General features: G+C 37.1%; 1 protein-coding gene across 3 annotated transcripts in view; it reads left to right on the top strand.

Annotated features, from left to right (window-relative positions):
* Positions 1-19642, top strand: part of esyt2b (extended synaptotagmin-like protein 2b) — a 33936-nt gene extending 14294 nt beyond the window's left edge. Inside the window, exons 7-23 of one of the 3 annotated variants that reach the window (XM_077509410.1) lie at positions 380-435; positions 3726-3846; positions 5017-5193; positions 5277-5359; positions 5542-5590; positions 7056-7145; positions 7211-7306; positions 10048-10104; positions 11517-11591; positions 13782-13868; positions 13938-14087; positions 16143-16507; positions 16667-16765; positions 17439-17570; positions 17650-17755; positions 17868-17917; positions 18798-19642. In XM_077509410.1, the coding sequence (XP_077365536.1) occupies positions 380-435; positions 3726-3846; positions 5017-5193; positions 5277-5359; positions 5542-5590; positions 7056-7145; positions 7211-7306; positions 10048-10104; positions 11517-11591; positions 13782-13868; positions 13938-14087; positions 16143-16507; positions 16667-16765; positions 17439-17570; positions 17650-17755; positions 17868-17917; positions 18798-18858 (1854 nt within the window). In that variant the 3' untranslated portion in view covers positions 18859-19642. Of the gene's footprint in view, positions 1-379; positions 436-3725; positions 3847-5016; positions 5194-5276; positions 5360-5541; positions 5591-7055; positions 7146-7210; positions 7307-10047; positions 10105-11516; positions 11592-13781; positions 13869-13937; positions 14102-16142; positions 16508-16666; positions 16766-17438; positions 17571-17649; positions 17756-17867; positions 17918-18797 lie in introns of those variants that run through there. The other 2 variants (XM_077509411.1, XR_013280971.1) reach the window with 2 other exon arrangements.
* The last annotated feature ends 118 nt before the right edge of the window (positions 19643-19760 follow it).

Genomic DNA, 19760 nt, shown 5'->3' with positions numbered 1-19760 from the left:
ATCCAGTGATGTGCTGGGAAAAAATTGTTCTGGGGAAGTATTCTATACTACAAAATGCATACAAATGAGGGCCTTTCTGTACTTTACTCTTTTGGATTTCATCAGATTGTGCAGTGCAACAGTTGTGTTTGGATGCCTATTCTATGAACTGAGTAAACTGAAAAAAAAAAAAAAAAAGTCTGACTCTGCCCATTAATAATAAATGAATGCAGTCAATGAGCCTTTGCAGCCAACTATCCACATAAGACTTGATTTATCGATTTACGTTACGCTCTTCATTATACTGTAGATCCACAGGGCTTGTTGGCTGGAGTGGGAGTCAAGTTGTGAATGGAAAACAAACCGAGTGTGCACTTAGACTCTCTGTTTTTTATTGCAGCTTCTCGAAATCAACTGGACGGGCCTCACTAATGTACTGGACATTCCCGGGCTCACGTAAGTTGCCATGCTTGTTTTCTTTAAGACAATTTTGAGTCAAGAGAGTTTTTTTTTTGTTTTTTTTGCCATTTGTTAAAATTTATTAATTCACATGTACAATTCTCTTGTAAATAATCATATTGTACATGTCATAGGAACACCGTGTGACCCTGTGATTAAGTTATCAGCAGTTTGCCAAAGCATGTAAGGACAATTAACTCATTTGCTCCCAATAACGCCAATAACGTGTAAATACGTTTTTTTTATGTTTTAAGTGTCCCAAAGACGTATTTATACGTTGTTGTTTTTTTTTTGTTTGTTTGTTTTTTGTTTTTTATGCTAGGGCATACAGAAGGCTTTGGTGCAGCCTCTCAACTGCAAAGAACGGTTGCAGAAATGGTAGTTATTACACAATGTTTTAAGTGTCCCAAAGACGTATTTATACGGGTTTTTTTTGTTTTTTGTTTTGTTTTTTTTTAATGCTAGGGCATACAGAAAGCTTTGGTGCAGCCTCTCAACTGCAAAGAACGGTTGCAGAAATGGTAGTTATTACACAAACGAACAGCAGGTGGCAGCAGAGCAAAGGAGATCAGCCAGGGCCATCTAGAAAAAAGCTAAATTACTTACAATTTTAAATAGATTTGTGAAAACTAATGAAACTTAGCTCTCTTCTAATGCTAATTGCTGCAAAACGGAATCAGATAGAAACATACTTTTTTTTCCTGATGAAAGAAGAAATTGTATTCTTTCTTTTGATAGATTCCATGCTTTTATAGCAATTGAACACAATATTCTGTGGGCCTTGCAAAATCAGTAAAAATTCAGTAAATCAGCCGGGAGCGAACGGGATTGTTTCTGTGAAAATGGCTGGGAGTGAATTTGTTAAAAACCCCTTTGCTGTCATAAACAATCTTAAATAATATTATTTCTTAGAAAGACGGTATGAACCTTATTAGACGGATATAATATTGAGGCCATATTTCCTACTCCTTGCGGTCACATTTATTGAATGAGAGTTCTTAAATTTGCCATAAAAAAAAATTTGCTCTTAAAAAGTTGAGCTTCCATAAACCTGAATATATACTTTTTTTCCCCATCAGGCAGGGGGCCCATTTTAGTCTCTGCAAAGCCCCCTAAAGGCCGTACAACAAATGTATGAAACAATATGAAGAAGAAACCAATAAATGTGTATCATATCTCGTATCATATTTATGTCAGTTCAATATGTGTTCCCAAACTGTTCTAAGATTTTTTTTTATTATCGTTGTGTCCTTATGGTTATTGTTGGAAGTGGCCAAGTGCAAATATTTAGTTACTGTACTTCTAACTGCCTTTTACTCCCTACATTGATGTCTAACAGTAAAAATTAAAAACTACTTTTTTATTTTGTACTCAAGTAGATTTCAAAGTGCACTTTTTCTCTTCACTCAAAGTACAGTAGAATTATTGAATCATTACATTTTGAGTATGTACTCATCTGTGAGTACTTTTGCCACCTCTAAGTATGGCAGACATGTTGGCACAAAAGTACTTGCTGCCCTTTTGTGGTGTCCTTTGTGGGGGTGAAAAAGATCAACGTAGCTTGTGCAATGCAATGCAATACTTCTGTGTGTGCGCGCGTGTGTTTAGTCGTGTGTTTGTCGTGGGGGCGGTCACGTGAAAGGAGGTGTTGGCCAGTGAAGGACAGGTCGAACTGGTGAAATCAGACAGACGGCATCAGCTGGCTGCACAGCGCGCGGTTGTAATGTTATTATGCAACACGTGCGCGGTTAACAATGTAACAGTGTGTACTGTTTATTACTGTGGCTGGACAGTAGTTTGCAGTGATGTGAAAGTTTTATTAGGAGCCATTCAGGAATGCTTTTTTTTTTTGGTGAGATTATACATTTAAATAATTTGAATCTATATCAACAGAAAAAAAAAAAAACATGCCCTTTGTGTCTCTGAAATAGTTGCAAGCCTGGACCAACAGAATTTGCTGCTGTTGCTAGGCAGAATTCAGAAAATCAGCTTTTGCCTGTCGTACTTAGTGTGCCGTTACCTTGGAAATGCATGGTCGAAAAACAGTCGTTGTAATTAAATTGATTCAATTGATATTCTGAGCCTTTGTCGTTGAAATGTCACTTAGCTGCCTGCTAGTAAAGGCTAACTGCTGACATTTACGTGGTTTGACATTTAAACCGTTGTTTATTGATCAAATCAATCAGAGACATAGTGGGAAATGATTAAGATCAATAAAGTATTTGGCTGAGTATCCGGTTTGCTCGGTTAGAGCTCTTAAGAGAAGAAGAAGAAAAAGAAGCTAAAATAGCATGCTAATGCTACCTCTCCTCTCAGACTGTGCTTTTTTTGTTTGTTTGTTTTTTGGCAATTTCACCATTAAGTGTTTCTTATATTGAAAATCCAACGTCGCTAAATTTAATTAAATGCACTTGGGATGACAAATTGGCCAATCACTGTTTTAGGACTAATACACGCATTTTTCTTAGCCTCCAGAGCATTCCTGAGCGACAAATTTATTACGGTGATTACATCAGGCTATGCCGCTTGGTAGAAGTCTCATCGAACCTGTCGCGACTGATATATTAGATGCCTTGTCAACGCGTTGTTTGTTGTTTTGCCCCTTTTGTTGATTGAGGCTATTTGTTTTGGAGTCCTTTAGAGGTAATTACCAGCAGTTCTTCAGATGACTTTCATTAGGTGGTACAGTTAAGGGCTTGTAAGTTGTAAGCAACATACTTTTTGCAGTTGCTCCGTTTCTTGTACTACTTTCAGAAAGAGCAGAAAATTTGCATTTGGTTGGTGGGTATGAACCCCTAAATGCACACAGTAGCACCACCGCGACTTTTGGCATATTCCAGCCTCTGAAGACAGTTTTACATAGCAACATGAAAGTTAGTCGGCATGTTTATCAAAAGAAGACCTACAAAAAAGTATCAAGAACCCATGCTCGAACAGCACTTTTTTTCCCCCTATTTGTCAAAATTGCCAAAGTGTATCTTGGTGAGTACAATATTCATGGTTTTAATGTTCCCGGATGCATCCGACTAACACCAAATTCATCACGCATGTCCATAATGACAGGACACCCAAACATCAAAGTAGGACTTTTGCTGTGGAATACACATCCATTGATTTTCAGGGTTATGATCCCTTTGCAGATTGAAAATCATCGGAGAGAGCTTTCGTGTCCGTGCTAAAATGAGATTAGAGGAGAACATTTATAACCCAGGGGGTGTACGGTACTTTTTTACCCATCTAGTTCATAAATAATGCAATGCCTTCTGTTTATTTTGCTTCCCACACAGTGACCTGTCTGACAGTCTGATTCAAGATATCATCTCGTCCTATCTGGTCTTACCCAACCGGATAACCATCCCGCTGGTTGGAGACGTGGAACTGGCCCAGCTTCGCTTCCCCATGCCGAAGGTACCGGTGGAATGTGGAGGGTGGGGGAATTTGTTGGTCAATCAGATAATTCGATGACATCGTCTGTTGTAACGTATGAAATAGTTGTCGGAGAGTTACGAGATTTCAGTGCACAAGTCTGGAGAAATGAATGTCTGATGTTAATCTTTGCATGCCTGCCTGAAATGTACTCATAGGCAGCGTCTCACTACTTTGACAGTTACTCAGAAGGTGGAAAATTGCTTAACTCATTCACTGCCTTTGACGGAAAAAGACGTCAAATGATGCAATGCATTTTTTCTGGGCTGGCAGTGAATGTGTTAAAAATACACGTTAACTTTGTGCATTTTGCGGAGTTTGGTGACTAGTTTTCATGAGTGGCCGACCGTCAGTCACTTGTTTTGCCACAATTTGAATAGCGGCCAACAGCATCACAATTTTATAATTTGATACGTAGAAAGCAAAGCGTGGAGAGTCTCTGTCGCTGAACTGCATTGAAATGGTGCCCAACAACCTCTCAAAATATCCTTGTGATTGCCTATTTCCTGTCTTTCTAGCAGTGTGGTTCTTCTTTGACAATCATGCCATGCTTTTGTGGTACAAAAATAAATACATAAATAAATACTATAAAAGCTGGCACAGCGTTGCAATTTTTCCATCCATTCAGCCGCACTGCTCGATGTGTGGCGGGCATTACTCAGAAAGCGATTGCCTTCAAGAGGAGAAATAAATAGATACATTTTCACAGGAAAGAGATTTACATGCAAGTGAATGGGGTTATTGATACCTGACAGGACAAAACGTGGCTCCCATTAGTTTTTATATATATATAACCTATATATATATAGTTTTTATATATCAAACTAAAGCGCTAACACAGTGTGTCAAGGCCTTATTTCCTGTAACCATGACAACAAGTGGAACAATCACAGGCAATAGCCTTGATTGAGACTCTTGGAATTTTTTTTCACCACCCTTGATTCATTAAATTAATTCATGAAAATATCAACTCATGACCTCTCATTTAAACAGGAATAATGAAGTGAGGCTGTTCTAGGCTCTTTGTTGGCATGAAAAGCCAAAGCAAGAAATGAATTGAATGAGCACGAATAAACTTCTTGGTAATGGTACATCGAAGCATATCGCAACAACCCCGGTAATCTGTAATCTCTTTCATCACGTCTTCGAAAGGGAGTGCTTCGGATTCACTTCTTGGAAGCCCAGGATCTGGAGGGGAAGGATAAATTCCTGGGCGGGCTCATCAAGGGGAAGTCGGACCCGTACGGCATCCTGCAAATTGGCAATCAACTCTTCCAGAGCAAGACCATCAAGGAGAGCCTTCACCCCAAATGGAACGAAGTTTACGAGGTGACCAATTGCAGATTTGCTTTTTCATGAAGGTGCTCGTCGGCTATTTAGTAAAGATAGTAAACAATAATTGTCCTCGTCAGGCATTGATTTACGAGCACTCGGGTCAGCACCTCGAGATTGAGTTGTTCGACGAGGATCCCGACAAAGACGATTTCCTGGGAAGGTGCGTTTCTTCTCGTTTATCACATGAAGTCGTCAAACGTCAAATGCAAAAACAAATTTGGTAACAATGAGCCAAAATCTGCACACATGGAAATGACCCTAAAATGGCCTTTTCAAACAAAAATGAAGACACCTGGTAACTATTTTGCTATTTTACTGATAACTTTTTATTTTTTATCACAGTCTGATGATCGACATGACCGAGCTGCACAAAGAACAGAAGGTGGACGAGGTGAGCGTCCAATTTGTTTCCCTCTTTCAGTTTCTCTCCCTGCGCTTGATGTCTTTTGAAGGATCAGTTTCACAACATCAGCAAATGCGTCGAGACACCGCCCTCGTGCGCGAGTTTGTTGAGTGAGCGTTAAAGTAAAGCCAGTCGGCTTTGAATAGACAAGAGGGAATAATGAGGCAGCGGCAGCTAAATCCACCTACAGTCTGTTTGCTTTTTTTTTTTTTTTTTTGTGTGGCTCAACTGTTTTGCCTGGAAACGTCGCAATGATGAAAAATGTCTGAGCTGAGTTCTGGTAGATTGTTAAAACGTTTAAATGCAAAGAAAAGAGATCGGCAGGTTATTTATCGCAGAAATCTTGGCCAATATTTCATTTCTGAACTGTGCCCATTGCATGCCAATTCACCCAGTGGGTTGAAACTTGGTGTACTTGTTGATAGTGGTGGCACAACACTAAATCTCACATTTGAGCTCAATCGGAGTAGGGGTTCGGGAGCTTTGCTCCTCTGAATTTTAATATTTTCAGGAAAAGGGGCGTGGCCAATTTCCTTTGAACCCTTCTATCTCAGGAACTGCTGGGTCAAAACAGCTATTGTTGGAAAGGGAATTCAACAAGGATTCCAAACCTGCAATCATTTAGAAGATTGGTGCATATTTTAGTAACCTTTTGACCTTTTGTTTTAGTTGACCTTGAAATGAACCTTGTGGTTCACTTAACTTTAACATTTTTTTTTTTTTTTATGAAATATAATCTTTCACATGTTCTCTAAAACACAAAATTGTCAGAGAGTTAGAGTCAAAGTACCCATGCCCTCAGATAATCATTGACTATTCATTGACGGTTGAATATTCATTGAAGATTCATCAAAATTTTTAATCGTAATTAATCACATGACTCCAATAGTTAACTCACGATTAATCGCAAATTTTATATCTGTTCTAAATGTATAATGCACAGTTATTTTTCATACTCTTGTTAACATAAAAGTGGAAAAAACTAATAGAAATATGGCTGCATCTTTTAGTAATTGATACAGTAATTTTGTAATAATTCTTAAAATTTAGTTAAAATTAAAAAGGTGTACTGACAGCACTGTAAACGAGTGTGATATTGATTTGTGTTTAGGTCATTTTTCAGCCACGAGATGGCATAATTGCATTTGTAAGACGTTGGTGACAGCTCAGTGCATTTTTCTTTTCATATTAATAGCTATCTAATCTTTAACATGACTTGAGAAATTCTGCACATTTTTAAAATTGTAAAATACAGCTTGACCCCAGTCTACACAAATATATGCATTATTATTACATTTAGTACCGCTAAATTTTGACATGGAATTCCCCCAGGGCCTGTTATTAATTGCACATTAAACATTTTTTAAAGGTACTTTAAATTAAATTAAAATTAACACACTAATTTTGACACTCCTAATATAAATATATAAAGATATTTCTTTGTGCTCGGCAGTGGTTTGACCTCGAGGAGGCGCCGACCGGGAAGCTCCACTTGAAACTGGAGTGGTTGTCTCTGTTGTCCACAACGGAGAAGTTGGAGCAGGTACGAGAGCGCCTCGGGACGTCAGTTGCCCATTGTATGACTTTTCCGCATCTCTGACCAATCAGGTGCTGCGGAGCGTGAGGGCCGACAGGAGCCTGGCCAATGACGGCCTGTCGTCGGCACTGTTGGTTGTCTATTTGGACTCGGCGACGAACCTGCCAGTAAGAACATTCGATACATAAACACACCCACAACCAGTTTAGTAGGAAATGCCCACTTGTTCAAATAAAAGCCATGGGTCAATGTTACCATAAGGCTTAAGATTCCCGGCTGTATTCCTTGGTTTCCATGGTGACTGAACTCTACGTGAACTCGCGTGGTAGCAATGCCGCTCTCCCTTTACTATCGGCCTCTTAATCGTATGGATGTACTTTTGCTCGACCCTTTAGAAAAAAGATTTAAACTCAAGTTAAACGGCTGCTATTGTCTTCTCGCTGAGTCAACATTTAGAATACTTGAGCACCATTTAGAAAAAAAAATCCCCAAACAACCATAAATGGTGAAGTCACATCCGGGTGTAGATATAGCATGCAAACAAAATGTTCATTTGCAGCCATTACTTAAGTATAATATGCTCATGCAATATTCATTTATGTGTTAATATGCACACAAATAACAAATTAACTCATTCACTCCCAGCCATTTTGACTGAAGCAACCCCCTTCGCTCCCGGCTGTTTTACTGGATTTTGACTGATTTTGCAAGGTCCACAGAATATTATGTTCTATTGCCATAAAAACATGTAACATATCAAAAGAAAAATTAGAGTCTCTTCTTTCATTAGGAAAAAAAAAAGGTATATTTCTGTCTGTTTCCGTTTGGCAGCATTTAGCATGAAAATATAGCTAAGTTTCATCATTATTCACAGATCTGTTTAAAACAGTGGGGAATATATTTTTTTGCAACATGGCCCTGGTTGATCTCTTATACTCTTCTTCCACATGCTGGCTGTTTTTTACAACTACCATTTCAATTACCATTCTCTTCATTTCAGAGGCTGCATCAAAGCCTTCTACATGCTCTAGCATAAAAAAAATTAAACAAAAAAAAAAACAACAACGTATAAATACGTCTTTGGGAGCATGGTAATATTTAAAATAGAACGTATTTATATGTTTTTGGGAGTAAATGAGTTAATGATCTTAAAATATTATAATATAGGCACATTCCCAGTTATAAGAGAGCGTGCATACATGCAACCACATTGTATCAGTTGTTTTTATTTATAGGTCACATTAAAGCAAAAAGTTTTGAAATAATTGATCTTGGACTAATTTTTTTTTTATATATCACAAAAGCCTGGCATTTGAAAAGGGCTCTGCCGACTTTTTTGTATTTCTGTTTTTTTTTTTTTTTTTTTTTTTTTTGAAGTCACATCTCTTCACCCTCATTATCTCTCCTCCCCCGAAGAGCATCTTCAGCGGCAGCTTAGGCTGCGGCAATTTAAGCGAGAGACGCGCGTCTGGCCTGGTGTTTTGCGAGAGCAACAGCTCGGAGCGCCGCACCATCGGCGTGAGTCGTTTAGCATGTCGCTTGGGTTTTGGCTGCACGGCCTGGTGACTAATCGGTTGGCTTGGAGTGACTATAAACATTCGCCATTAACGTTGATCGCAGGATAACAAGAAAATTTGAGATTGTCGACTCTATTTATCGTCATCCACAAAAAGTCGTCTCGAACTTTTTACAACAAAAAAAAAATTGCCAAATGAAAGTACATGCTGACCAATTTGCGATGCACTGAAGCATTACAGTGATCCATTAAAACTCGTTATTGGTCCCAAAAAAAAAAAAAAAAAAAAAAGTTCAATCTTGAGGTGAAATAGTGATGCACGGCTCCCACAGAGGGAGAGAAAAGTTTTTGCAACTGTGCTGTCAGTGGAGCATCAATCAGAGTTAATAGATTCCATAACAGCACTTTTATAATTACTGATTTAAGTTCTTCAATCACCTTATTTACATAGATATTTTTTAACTCATTAACTCCCAGCCATTTTCACAGTAGCAATTCCGTTCGCTCCCAGCATTTTTATTGGATTTTGACTGATTTTGCAAGGCCCACAGAATATTGTGTTCAATTGCTATAAAAACATGGAACCTACCAAAAGAAAGATTAAAGTCTCTTCTTTCATCAGGAAAAAAAAAGTATGTTTCTATCTGTTTTCGTTTTGCAGCAATTAGCATTAGAAGAGAGCTAAGTTTCATCAGTTTTCACAAATCTATTTAAAATTGTAAGTAATTGAGCTTTTTTTCTAGATGGCCCTGGTTGATCTCCTTTGCTCTGCTGCTACCTGCTGGCCGTTTGTGTAATAACTACCATTTCTGCAACCGTTCTTTGCAGTTGAGAGGCTGCATCAAAGCCTTCTGTATGCTCTAGCATAAAACAAAAAAACAAAAAACGTATAAATACGTCTTTGGGACACTTACAACATTAAAAAAAACGTATTTACACGTTATTGGGAGCAAATGAGTTTTAAATACGTGATGAAAGTCAAAGTCGATATTCGAACCCAGAGCTCTTTGACTGCGAGACGGATTTGCCAACCATGTTACCGAACTGAAACAGAGGAACGAAATAGAATAAGCCGTTGTTCGTGTCACAATGGGGACATCGTGGTTTGACTTTCAATTAGGGACCCCTGGTTGTTATATGGTTCTTTATTATTACTTTTCAAGGCTGATTTGCAGTATGTGATTTATAACAGGAAAAGCGCTAGCGGGCAGGTTGTTATACTGTCTGTCAGCAAGACTAGCTTGTTCGAAAGTGTTCCCTCCCCGCAGTCGCTACAAATTCACATCATTCATCTTTTTTTTTGACACAGTGCCCAACTTCCGTCCTGCTAACCGTTGGGTGTGATTTTTCTATTTGTCTCCCCTTCAAAATCTCCTCTTTGGCTTTAAAAAGGACAACCTGTCTGATTTCACCTGTGAAGGATTGAAGCAGGTCTTTAAAGCCTTGAAGGTAACATGGGATCGCAACACGCTTACGACACCACAGGCGCACACAAACTGCGTCACTCTTTTGAATAATTTAAGATATGCATGTGTGATGTCGTCTTGCATGCTTTCAAACTTTAAGCACTTGCATGTTCGGTATCCTGACACTTTGCTTAGCATTCAAACTAGTCGATACCATCATTGGTTTGGTAGTGTTCAACTTCTGTAAGAATTTTTTTAAGGTATCTTTAACACATTCACTGCCAGCCCAGCAAAAAATGCATCATTTGACGTCTTTTGCCGTCAGTGGCAGTGAATTAGTTAATAATAGGATTAGAACAATGAGGTCAATGTGATCATAAATAATTATAAATTGAATATAATATATATAACCAATTTAAGTGAGTGTGTGAGTGTGGATGGTTATTTCTCTCTGTGTGTGCCCTGCGATTGGCTGGCAACCAGTCCAGGGTGTCCCCCGCCTACTGCCCACAGCCAGCTGAGATAGGCGCCAGCAGCCCCCGCGACCCTTGTGAGGAATAAGCGGTCAAGAAAATGAGTGAATGAAAGTTCCTTCCAAATATATATTTTTTAATTATTAAAAAATAATAATGTTTCAAAAATGTTAGTTATGACTAAATAATACATTATTAAATTACTAAATTGTTTTATATTCTGAATGTACAGAAACATTATTGAATATTTTTTAATTGTCCAAATCGTTTTCAATAATTTAAAAAAATATATATTTTAAAATATTATTTGAAATATTTTCAAAGAAATAATTTGAAATCTTCATCTGTTTATTAAATTTTATTACTATATATTTTCTATTTCTCATATTTGTATTTGTAAGTCTTAATAATTATGCATTTTTAAAAATCTCCAAATAAAATATACTAATTTCCAAATATTTAATATTATTGAATCAACTATTTAAGTCTAGATATCTATTATAATGTACAATTATTAAAAATATATATTCTTAAAAAAATCCAGTTTAAAAAAAGTCACCAAAATGTTTTTTTTTTTTTTTTTTTTATGAAAATGAAAATAATAAAACAAATATACACACAGATATTTAAACACATTTTCAAGTCTTGCAATGTATTCAGATTGCCTCGAAATATTGCATTTAGTATTTTTCCAATTATGTCCTATAATGGGTTAACAGTAACATCATTACAACTGCAGCGTTTATAGCAGTAAGTCCCTTAGCTTTTAGTACATTATCGTTTGCAATAAGATAATTCAGAATATATAATGCATAAGGCTTGCTGAGCATATATTATTCATGCAAAACCTCTCATATCTTGCATAAAAATATGGGACCATCGTCTTGCATGCGCAATGGTACTTATTTGTAAGAAGTACTGTATAATAGCAGAATTGCAGCATGAATGTTGATATCGATCTTCTCTGTGATTCTCTTCATAGTCGGCAAAGAAGAGCAGCAGCGAGCCGAGCCCTTACGTCCAATTAACTGTCGGGCACAAAACGCAAGAGAGCAAGGTGGGACTCGACTTTGGCTCTTTATGTTGGAGACATTGATTATGTTCTGTGTATGCTTGAGTGGATGTTGGAGTTTTACAATAGTTCGGGCGGCTGAACTTTTGAGTCGATGCGGGGTGCCTGCAGGCGGCTGACTTGCGTTGCCTGTCAAATTAGGAGCGCGATGAAGTAGAAATGGCCTGCGTGAGGAAATACACAGTGGATTACCTTCACTGACACACCAATTATCTCAACGATTTTGCGTTATTGAACAACAAAATGTGCGTGAGGTGTATTATTGTTTGGGATCACGTTCCTGACCTACAACCATATATCTATGACTTTGAGTGTGTGTGGCTTTATAAGGTGGGGCCCGGCCCGGTTATGTGGGAGTCTGTATTAGCAGCTGGCTGTTAACTGGTGATTTAACTCGTCAAATATTAGCTATTTTAAAATGGGCTCTTTTTTTTTTTTTTTTTTTTGGTATGACAAATATTATGCCGTTCAAAAATTAAATAGGCAAAAAAAATTGGCCGATTTTTTTTTTCTCTTATACAGTTAAAAATATTAAAGGACAAATTACTGTAAATAATAACAATAATAATTATTATTATTGTTGTTTTAATTGAAAAAAAAATAAGTTATATGAGTTATTATATATATTCAAAATTAATCAAACGATTAATCAGTTATTAACTTATTGGAATTGATCTAATGCTTACAACAATAAAGATATGAGTTACAGGCGGAAAATTTGACTGTTTTACATTAGTTTGTCTTTTAATATGTGTTTAACTTTATGACAGAGAAAAATGGCAAAAAAAATCCTGCCCTTTTTTTTGGTGATTTTTTTTTTTTTTTTTTTTTGTGGGGGGAGGTGTAAATATTTGAATGTCATTGACTTATAGGGGTGTTAAAAAAAAATCGATTCGGCGATATATCGCGATACTACATCGCGCGATTCTCGAATCGATTCAATAATCGGCAGAATCGATTTTTTTTTTTTTTTTTTTTTTTTAGGATTCACACCTTGAGCATGGAAGAATGTTATATGAACGGCACATTAAGCCTTAATATTTTTATTTTAATGCTGTTCAAATGTGAAACAGATTGCAAACTGTTTGTGTACAGTGGCTCACGGTTATAAGCCTCAAGTTTTAGATAAATATATTCATACAAATCTTACAGTGTACATGTACAAATTTACTGATAGTATTTTCTAAATTTGAATGGAAAAAAATCGCAACAATCGACTTATAAATTCGTATCGGGATTAATCGGTATCGAATCGTGACCATTCGTATCGGGATTAATCGGTATCGAATCGAATCGTGACCTGTGAATCGTGATACGAATCGAATCGTCAGGTACTAGGCAATTCACACCCCTATTGACTTATGTTGTAATGTATTAATGTGTATAGATAAATACATAAATAAATGGATAAACAATTGATAAAACTGAAGAAAAAAAAAAGTGGCCAAATTTTGCCACTTAAAAGAGCTCATATCGGGAAATTAAATCCGCCAGCCAACTAATCAGTCGGCCCTACGTCATTTATTTATTTATTTTTATCCATCGGATATTGGAATGTCATTCTGCCAAATATCGGAATGCTCATCTGCGTAAAAATATCCATATTGGGTGCGCCCTAGTCTTACTGTACGTCTTTATGTGAGGTCACGTGTTGTCATATGTCATATTTCATTGCGTGTCATTATTTGTCATCATCTCATGATGCAAATGTTTCTTTTTTGTGTGTTTCCTGAAAAATCTGAAAAAAAGACTTGGGCGATATGTTGTGTGTGTGGTCAAGTTTCATTGTGTGGTAATTTGTCGTGTGTGCATGTCTTCACGTGTTTGTGTGGTCATGTTTCTGTATATGTGGGCATGTATGTTTCATAGTGTGGTCATCATGTGCTGTAGCGTATCAAGTGTCCTTGGTCTCTTTGAAAGGTGCATCTAAGTTGTCATTATTATTACGATTAATGTCTGGTGGGTGTACATATGATACTGTTTACATCTGCGACCGCGGGCTTCTAGTAATCTGTTTCAAAGTGTGGATCGTATTACGTTTTGCGGGTTCGCTTGATAAAGTGTTTATAGTCAGCCAGAGCTTTGCTTTTAAGCCTTTCTAATTAACTGTGACAACTTTAAATTAGCAGCTCCACTGCACTTTTCAAGAAAACGACTTCCTGTCTGCTCTTAAAGATCCGCTACAAGACCAAGGAGCCCTTGTGGGAGGATTCCTTCTCATTTCTGGTGCACAATCCGAGGAGGCAGGAGCTTGAGGTGGAGGTAAGAACCACATTTTTTGTTTGTTTGTTTGTTTCTAACTTTGCACCAATTTTCTTTCTTCTTCTACAGGTGAAAGACGAAAAGACCAAGTGCACCTTGGGTAACCTGACCGTGCCTTTGAGCGGCCTCCTGGCTGAAGAGGACATGACGCTGACGCAGGGCTTCCCGCTCAAGAACTCCGGTCCCAGCTCCAGCATCAGATTGAAAATGGCCTTGCGGGTAAAAGTGGTCCGGTACACGCTCATTTTAAACAAACTACTGTTATATGGTCGCTAAAACTGGGCTGGGTGGCCATTTTGAAGACTGTTGCATACTTTGGTTGTGGACATATTTTGAAAATGTAGCCCCTGTACCCATTTTTACATAGGAAGATGAAATTTTGTAGACATGTCTCATGAGTAGAGCAATAAAAAAGTCTGAAGAAGTCATACCTGAAAAGACACAGGGAGGCTACCATTTTGGTTTGAAAACCAACCAACTTTTTAGGGCGGAAGTGCTGCTCTGTGCGGCCACACACACCAGAAAACGACTGTTTTGAAACAATTTGGGTGTCATACTTTTTCAAGAGGCATTACTATGTTTATTATTATTATTTGTTCAACAAATTTGAGGGGACCTGAACACGACCCCTGCAGTACTCCCTCAGTGGTGCATCCCGGAAAATAAGCATAAAATGGATCTGGCGCTTGTCTCACTGAATATCATGAAATTAGATGCACATGTAAACTATAGAAAAAGACAGGAAAACGTTCTAAGGACCCATGCCGGAAAATAAACAGGAAGGCTGTCATTTTGCTTTTTGAAGCAGTCATTTGGGACAAATTCCAGGGCTTGTACTCTGATAAACTCAAAGTCCCAAATAAGCCTCCAATGCCAACGACCGGAGCATGATGTCAGCTTAATGATCTGGTGGAGTTTTCGCCATAAAAAAAAGGGGTTGCAAGGTCTGTGTTCATTGTTGCTTGCAGCCTCAATATGTTTTTAGAATTCTCACGGGGAATGAATCTTACCCACGGGACGGAGTTTTGTCTGGTCTTGCGACATTAACGTGGCAGCTTTTTTGCTCTTCATTCTTCAAAATAACAAATAATTAATGTCAGGGAATGTTATTGCATCAGAAAATTTCCTTTTTTTTTGCTCTTGTTATAACATGGGGAGCACCAGTAAACACAGTGGACTTCTTAAAGGGTGGGCAAACAATGGCCTGTTTAATCCTTTAATCTGAGCCACTATGAATTAACCCTGAATTAAGAGTGCTGTGATGTTTTTTTTGTAATTTTGCCATCTGCTCCCCCAAAATTAATTAAAATGTTTCTTACTTGCTTCCACAATATAATTCAATTTAAAAAAAAACATGATTTAATGTAAGGCTTTTATGTATTATTATAAACAAGAAAGCCATGATGTAGTAGTTCTTTTCTTTCTTTCTTTTTTTTCTTTTATTTTCTTTTTTTTAAAGCCCTGATTTATACTTGTTTTTTTTGTTTTTTTGTTTTTTAAGCCATGATTTATAGTAAGGCTTTTATTTATTATTATAAATAAAAAAGCTGTGATCTAGTAAAGTTTTTTTTCTTTTCTTGTGTTTTTTTTTTTTTTTTTTTTTTAATAAAAAGCCGTGATGTATATTTTTTTTTAAGAAGAAAAAAAAGTACATGATTTATAGTAAGGATTTTATTTATTTTAATTTAAAAAAAGCCATGATTTATAGAGTTGGGCTTTTTTTTTTTTTAATTTATTAAAAAAGCCATTATTTATAGTAAGGCTTTTATTTATTATTATAAATAATAAAGGCATGATGTAGTAAAGCTTTTTTTTTTTTCTTTTTTTTTTTTTTAATTAAAAAAAAAACCAAAAACATAATGTAGAGTGTATATATATATATATATATATATATATATATATATATATATACATAAAGGCTTTTTTATTATTAAGGGTAAGCTTGTAAGATCAGTTTGATATTATGTTAAAGTGTTTTGGGACCATAGTTTGTGATATATTTGCGGTTTAAACTACTAATAATGGCAATTGTACTTTTTCTTTTTTTTTTTTTTAGGGTTCTTTATGGTCTTTATCTCCTATGAACAGCGGTGGTTTACTGTAGTGCTGTTATAAGTAATGAGTCATTGTACTGCTCCAATTGTCCTCCTACTGCCTAATTACACATGAGTCAAAAATCATTGAAACAAACTTCCGGGAGAAATGAAGCTTCCCTTTCATGCGCGCAAAACAAACCTTTTAATATTGAATCAACGTGTCATATCTCTTCATTAGATCCTCTCACTGGAGAAGCAGGTCTCATCAGACCAACCTTCCTCAGTCCGTGTCCGCAAGTCCAGTTTACCCCAACCGTCCGCCTCGACGAGAGCGTCCACCTCCGACTCGCCGCGTCCCCATTCGCCCACCCCGCCGCCTCCTCCCCCGCCGCCGCCCGCGCACGCCTCCTCGCTCATGCTGCATCACCGGGACGGCGAACCGTACGCCGCCAGCCCCCTGCGCAGCGTCTCCAGCTTGTGCGTCGGCATCTCGGCCTCGCAGAAGCACCTGGCCCACAACGAGTCCACGCCCAGCCTGGCCTCGGACATCTCGCTGCCCTTCGCTAGCTTGGAGCTGCAGCAGAGGCTACGACAGCTGCACAAGTAAAATGACTAATCTATTATTTAGGGTTTAATTTACCGTGTATTGACGTTTTGCTATATTGCCAAACACAACTCTCTTTACTTTATCCCAGCGCTGTTATTACCTCCACCGAGGTGTCCATGACTGACTGACTGACTGAGTGTGGTGTGTGCTTACAGTGGCTCCACCTCCAGCCAGTTCCCCCTGGGTGAGGTCCACCTGACCGTTCGACACAGCGCCCAACGCAACAAGCTCATCGTGGTGGTTCACGCGTGCCGGTAAGCTTGTAAAGTGACGATAAAACGTTTGGTTCTGTGAACTTTTTGTCACTATTTTTCTTCAAATAGTGGTGGTCCCTCTTTACCCATAGCGTAATTTTTACATACATTATTTTCCGCACTATAAGGCGCACCTTCAATGAATGACATATTTTACAATTTTTTCCATATATAAGGCGCTACAGTAGAGGCTGGGGTTACGTTATGCATCCATTAGATGGTGCTGCGCTAAAGGGAATGTCAACAAAACAGTCATATAGGTAAGTCAAACTTTATTAATAGATTACAAACCAGCTTTCTGACAACTCCATTCACTCCCAAAATGAATAAACATCTGTTTTATTATTTTCTCTGAGGTAAAGTATTAGTATGAGCTAGCGATCCAAGATGGCGGGATCTTCTGCGCATGCGCGTCACCGATCGTGCAGGGTCACCGATAGCGTCTTGACAGCGGGACCTGTTGCGGCTCAGTATTGATCCATATAAAAGGCGCACTGGATTATAAGGCGCATGGTCAGCTTTTGAAAAAATGTAAGGCTTTTAGGTGCGCCTTATAGTGCGGAAAATGCGGTAATAACAAGTGAGCCTTTTTTAACTTTGTTGTTAACCAAAACAGCAGCACTGAATAATAAACTTTTGTCTCATACTGTTCATGTGTATGCGCTTCCCCCAGAAATTTGATAGCCTTCTCTAAAGACGCCTCGGACCCCTTCGTCCGCCTCTACCTGCTGCCCGACAAAAGCCGCACAGGCAGGAGGAAGACCGGCACCGTGAAAAGGAACCTCAACCCAGTTTACGATCAGACGTGAGTTCCGAGTATCTTGAACACGTGAAAACACAAGAGATGTTGTTCATGTAGTGCAAATGGTTTAATACACTTGCAGGTTTGAATTTAGCGTGTCGATCGTGGAGCTCCACCGGAGAACTCTGGATGTTGCCGTAAAGAACGGAGGGAACATCCTGTCCAAACACAAAGGCCTCTTGGGAAAAGTAAACGAAATTTCCTGTTTTAATTTGTGTGTGTGTTTTTTTTTGTTTTTTTTTTTGTTTTTTTTTTTATTTTTTTTTAAGAATGAATAATAATGCTAATTTCCATTTGCAGGTGCTGGTTGATTTAAGTGGCGATGATATCGCAAAAGGATGGACGCAATGGTAAAGTTGCATATATTTACATATATTAAAATCTTATTTCATTATTTTATCTTACATGGATGTTAATGTACAATGTCAGCTTTATGGTCAAAACACCAAATATAGTATACAGGAACCCGTACTGTACAGGACTGTGTGTTAAAAACATAAGGAAATACCAAAGCAGCAAAAGAAATAGTACAGGAAAACAATACGTGGTTTAAAAACGGGACATGATTTAAATGAATTAATTTTATTTCTATAAATAATTCATTTTGTCTCAAAGCACCCTATTAAAAGCACAGTTTTAAAACAAGATGACAAAATTGCATGAATGCATAAATAAGCCCGTGTGTTAAAATAATTGTGGGGAAAAAAAGTAAAAAAAAAAATATATATCATTGACAATTTTTTTGTATTTAATTGTGTCACACAGTCTGTCATTTCAATAAAGAGAAACTCAAAAAAATACTGTACACAAATAAAAAAAAAAAAAAATGTACCATACATGATATGTATTTTAAATAATACAAAATAAATTGTAATATAATATTTAATATAATATTTCATTTTATTTTGCTATCTAATCTTGTTTGTATGAACCTACCCTTCTTATAACAAATAAAAATAAAATCAAGTATAATAACAAAAATAAGAAAGCAATATTAATTGCAGAAAAATATAAAAATGTAAACATGCCATGCAAATTAGCTAAATTTTATATCATAATAAAAGAATATATATAATTGGAGCTCTCACCACTGTGTTGAAAAGATGACACCAATTAAAAACAATTGTAGAAAAAAAGTGCTATTATTAAAAAAAAAAAAAAAACGGCATATAAATCCTCAATTAATTATTTTAAGTCTAATAATAAAAAAAATATTATTTTGTCTTGTAGGTATGAGCTGAGCGAAGATGGTTTGTCGTCGCAAAGGAGTATCCAAGATGCATTTACATAGTGACCTGCTGTGCTGATTTTAACCATTTTATTTCTGTACTGTAGATTTTTGTCATAGAATCATTTCAGCATGCGTTTTCCCATACTGACTGTTGTCGGCGCATACAAGTATTGTAACATTGTAATCATAACGAAAGGTCTTGTCGCTGTTTGTGATGTTGCTCGTATGTAATTTAGCAGGGCATTTAAAAAAAAAAAAGACAAAATTCTTACCAAAGGAACAGAATGAACCCCGCAAGTCGGCCAAGTAGCAGTCGTGTTTATATTTTGTCCTGCAGTGGATGCTTTGACTTTTGTTATTTATTTATTTTGATTTCAAACATGGAATGCACGAAAGCTTTGTGTATTTTTAGGTGGACTTTGTGCAATATTGTTTTTCTTTTATTTGGACATGCATGGTCTCCATGGTGAGGACCGATTTGGGCATTTTATAGGTCTGCAAATGATGTAGAAAAAAAAATATATATATACTTGAATTTGCGGTTTGGAGGGGATTCAGACCAGACGTGAGCCAAGAAACCAGACTAGAGACAACTGTTCATGTGTGTGTTTTGAATATGCAGGGCTGCCAGAAAACTGTAAAGATATTAAAACAAAGGTTTGTACATGTTTTTTGCCATGCAGTTACTACTGTTTGTGTTTGTTGGAGCTTTTTAATCTATCCTGTGCCTTAAAAAAAGAAAAGAAGAAGAAAAAACCTCACCACCGTGTAATTTTTGCCTTCTTAAAGTAATTGATTTGAATGACGTGTGGCTTTTTGATGAATAAATGGTTTCCTTTGTGAACATGGTGTGATTTATTTTGATTTGTCTTTGTTTTTTGTTTCAGAACAAAACCATTGTATTGTAATAGTCCAATTTAAGATATAATAAGGTTTATTTTTACATTTTTGTTTAGTTTTTC

This window comes from Festucalex cinctus, chromosome 20, assembly GCF_051991245.1.
Source record: "Festucalex cinctus isolate MCC-2025b chromosome 20, RoL_Fcin_1.0, whole genome shotgun sequence".
Taxonomy (NCBI): domain Eukaryota; kingdom Metazoa; phylum Chordata; class Actinopteri; order Syngnathiformes; family Syngnathidae; genus Festucalex; species Festucalex cinctus.
This window is presented reverse-complemented; position numbering and strand designations above follow the sequence as displayed.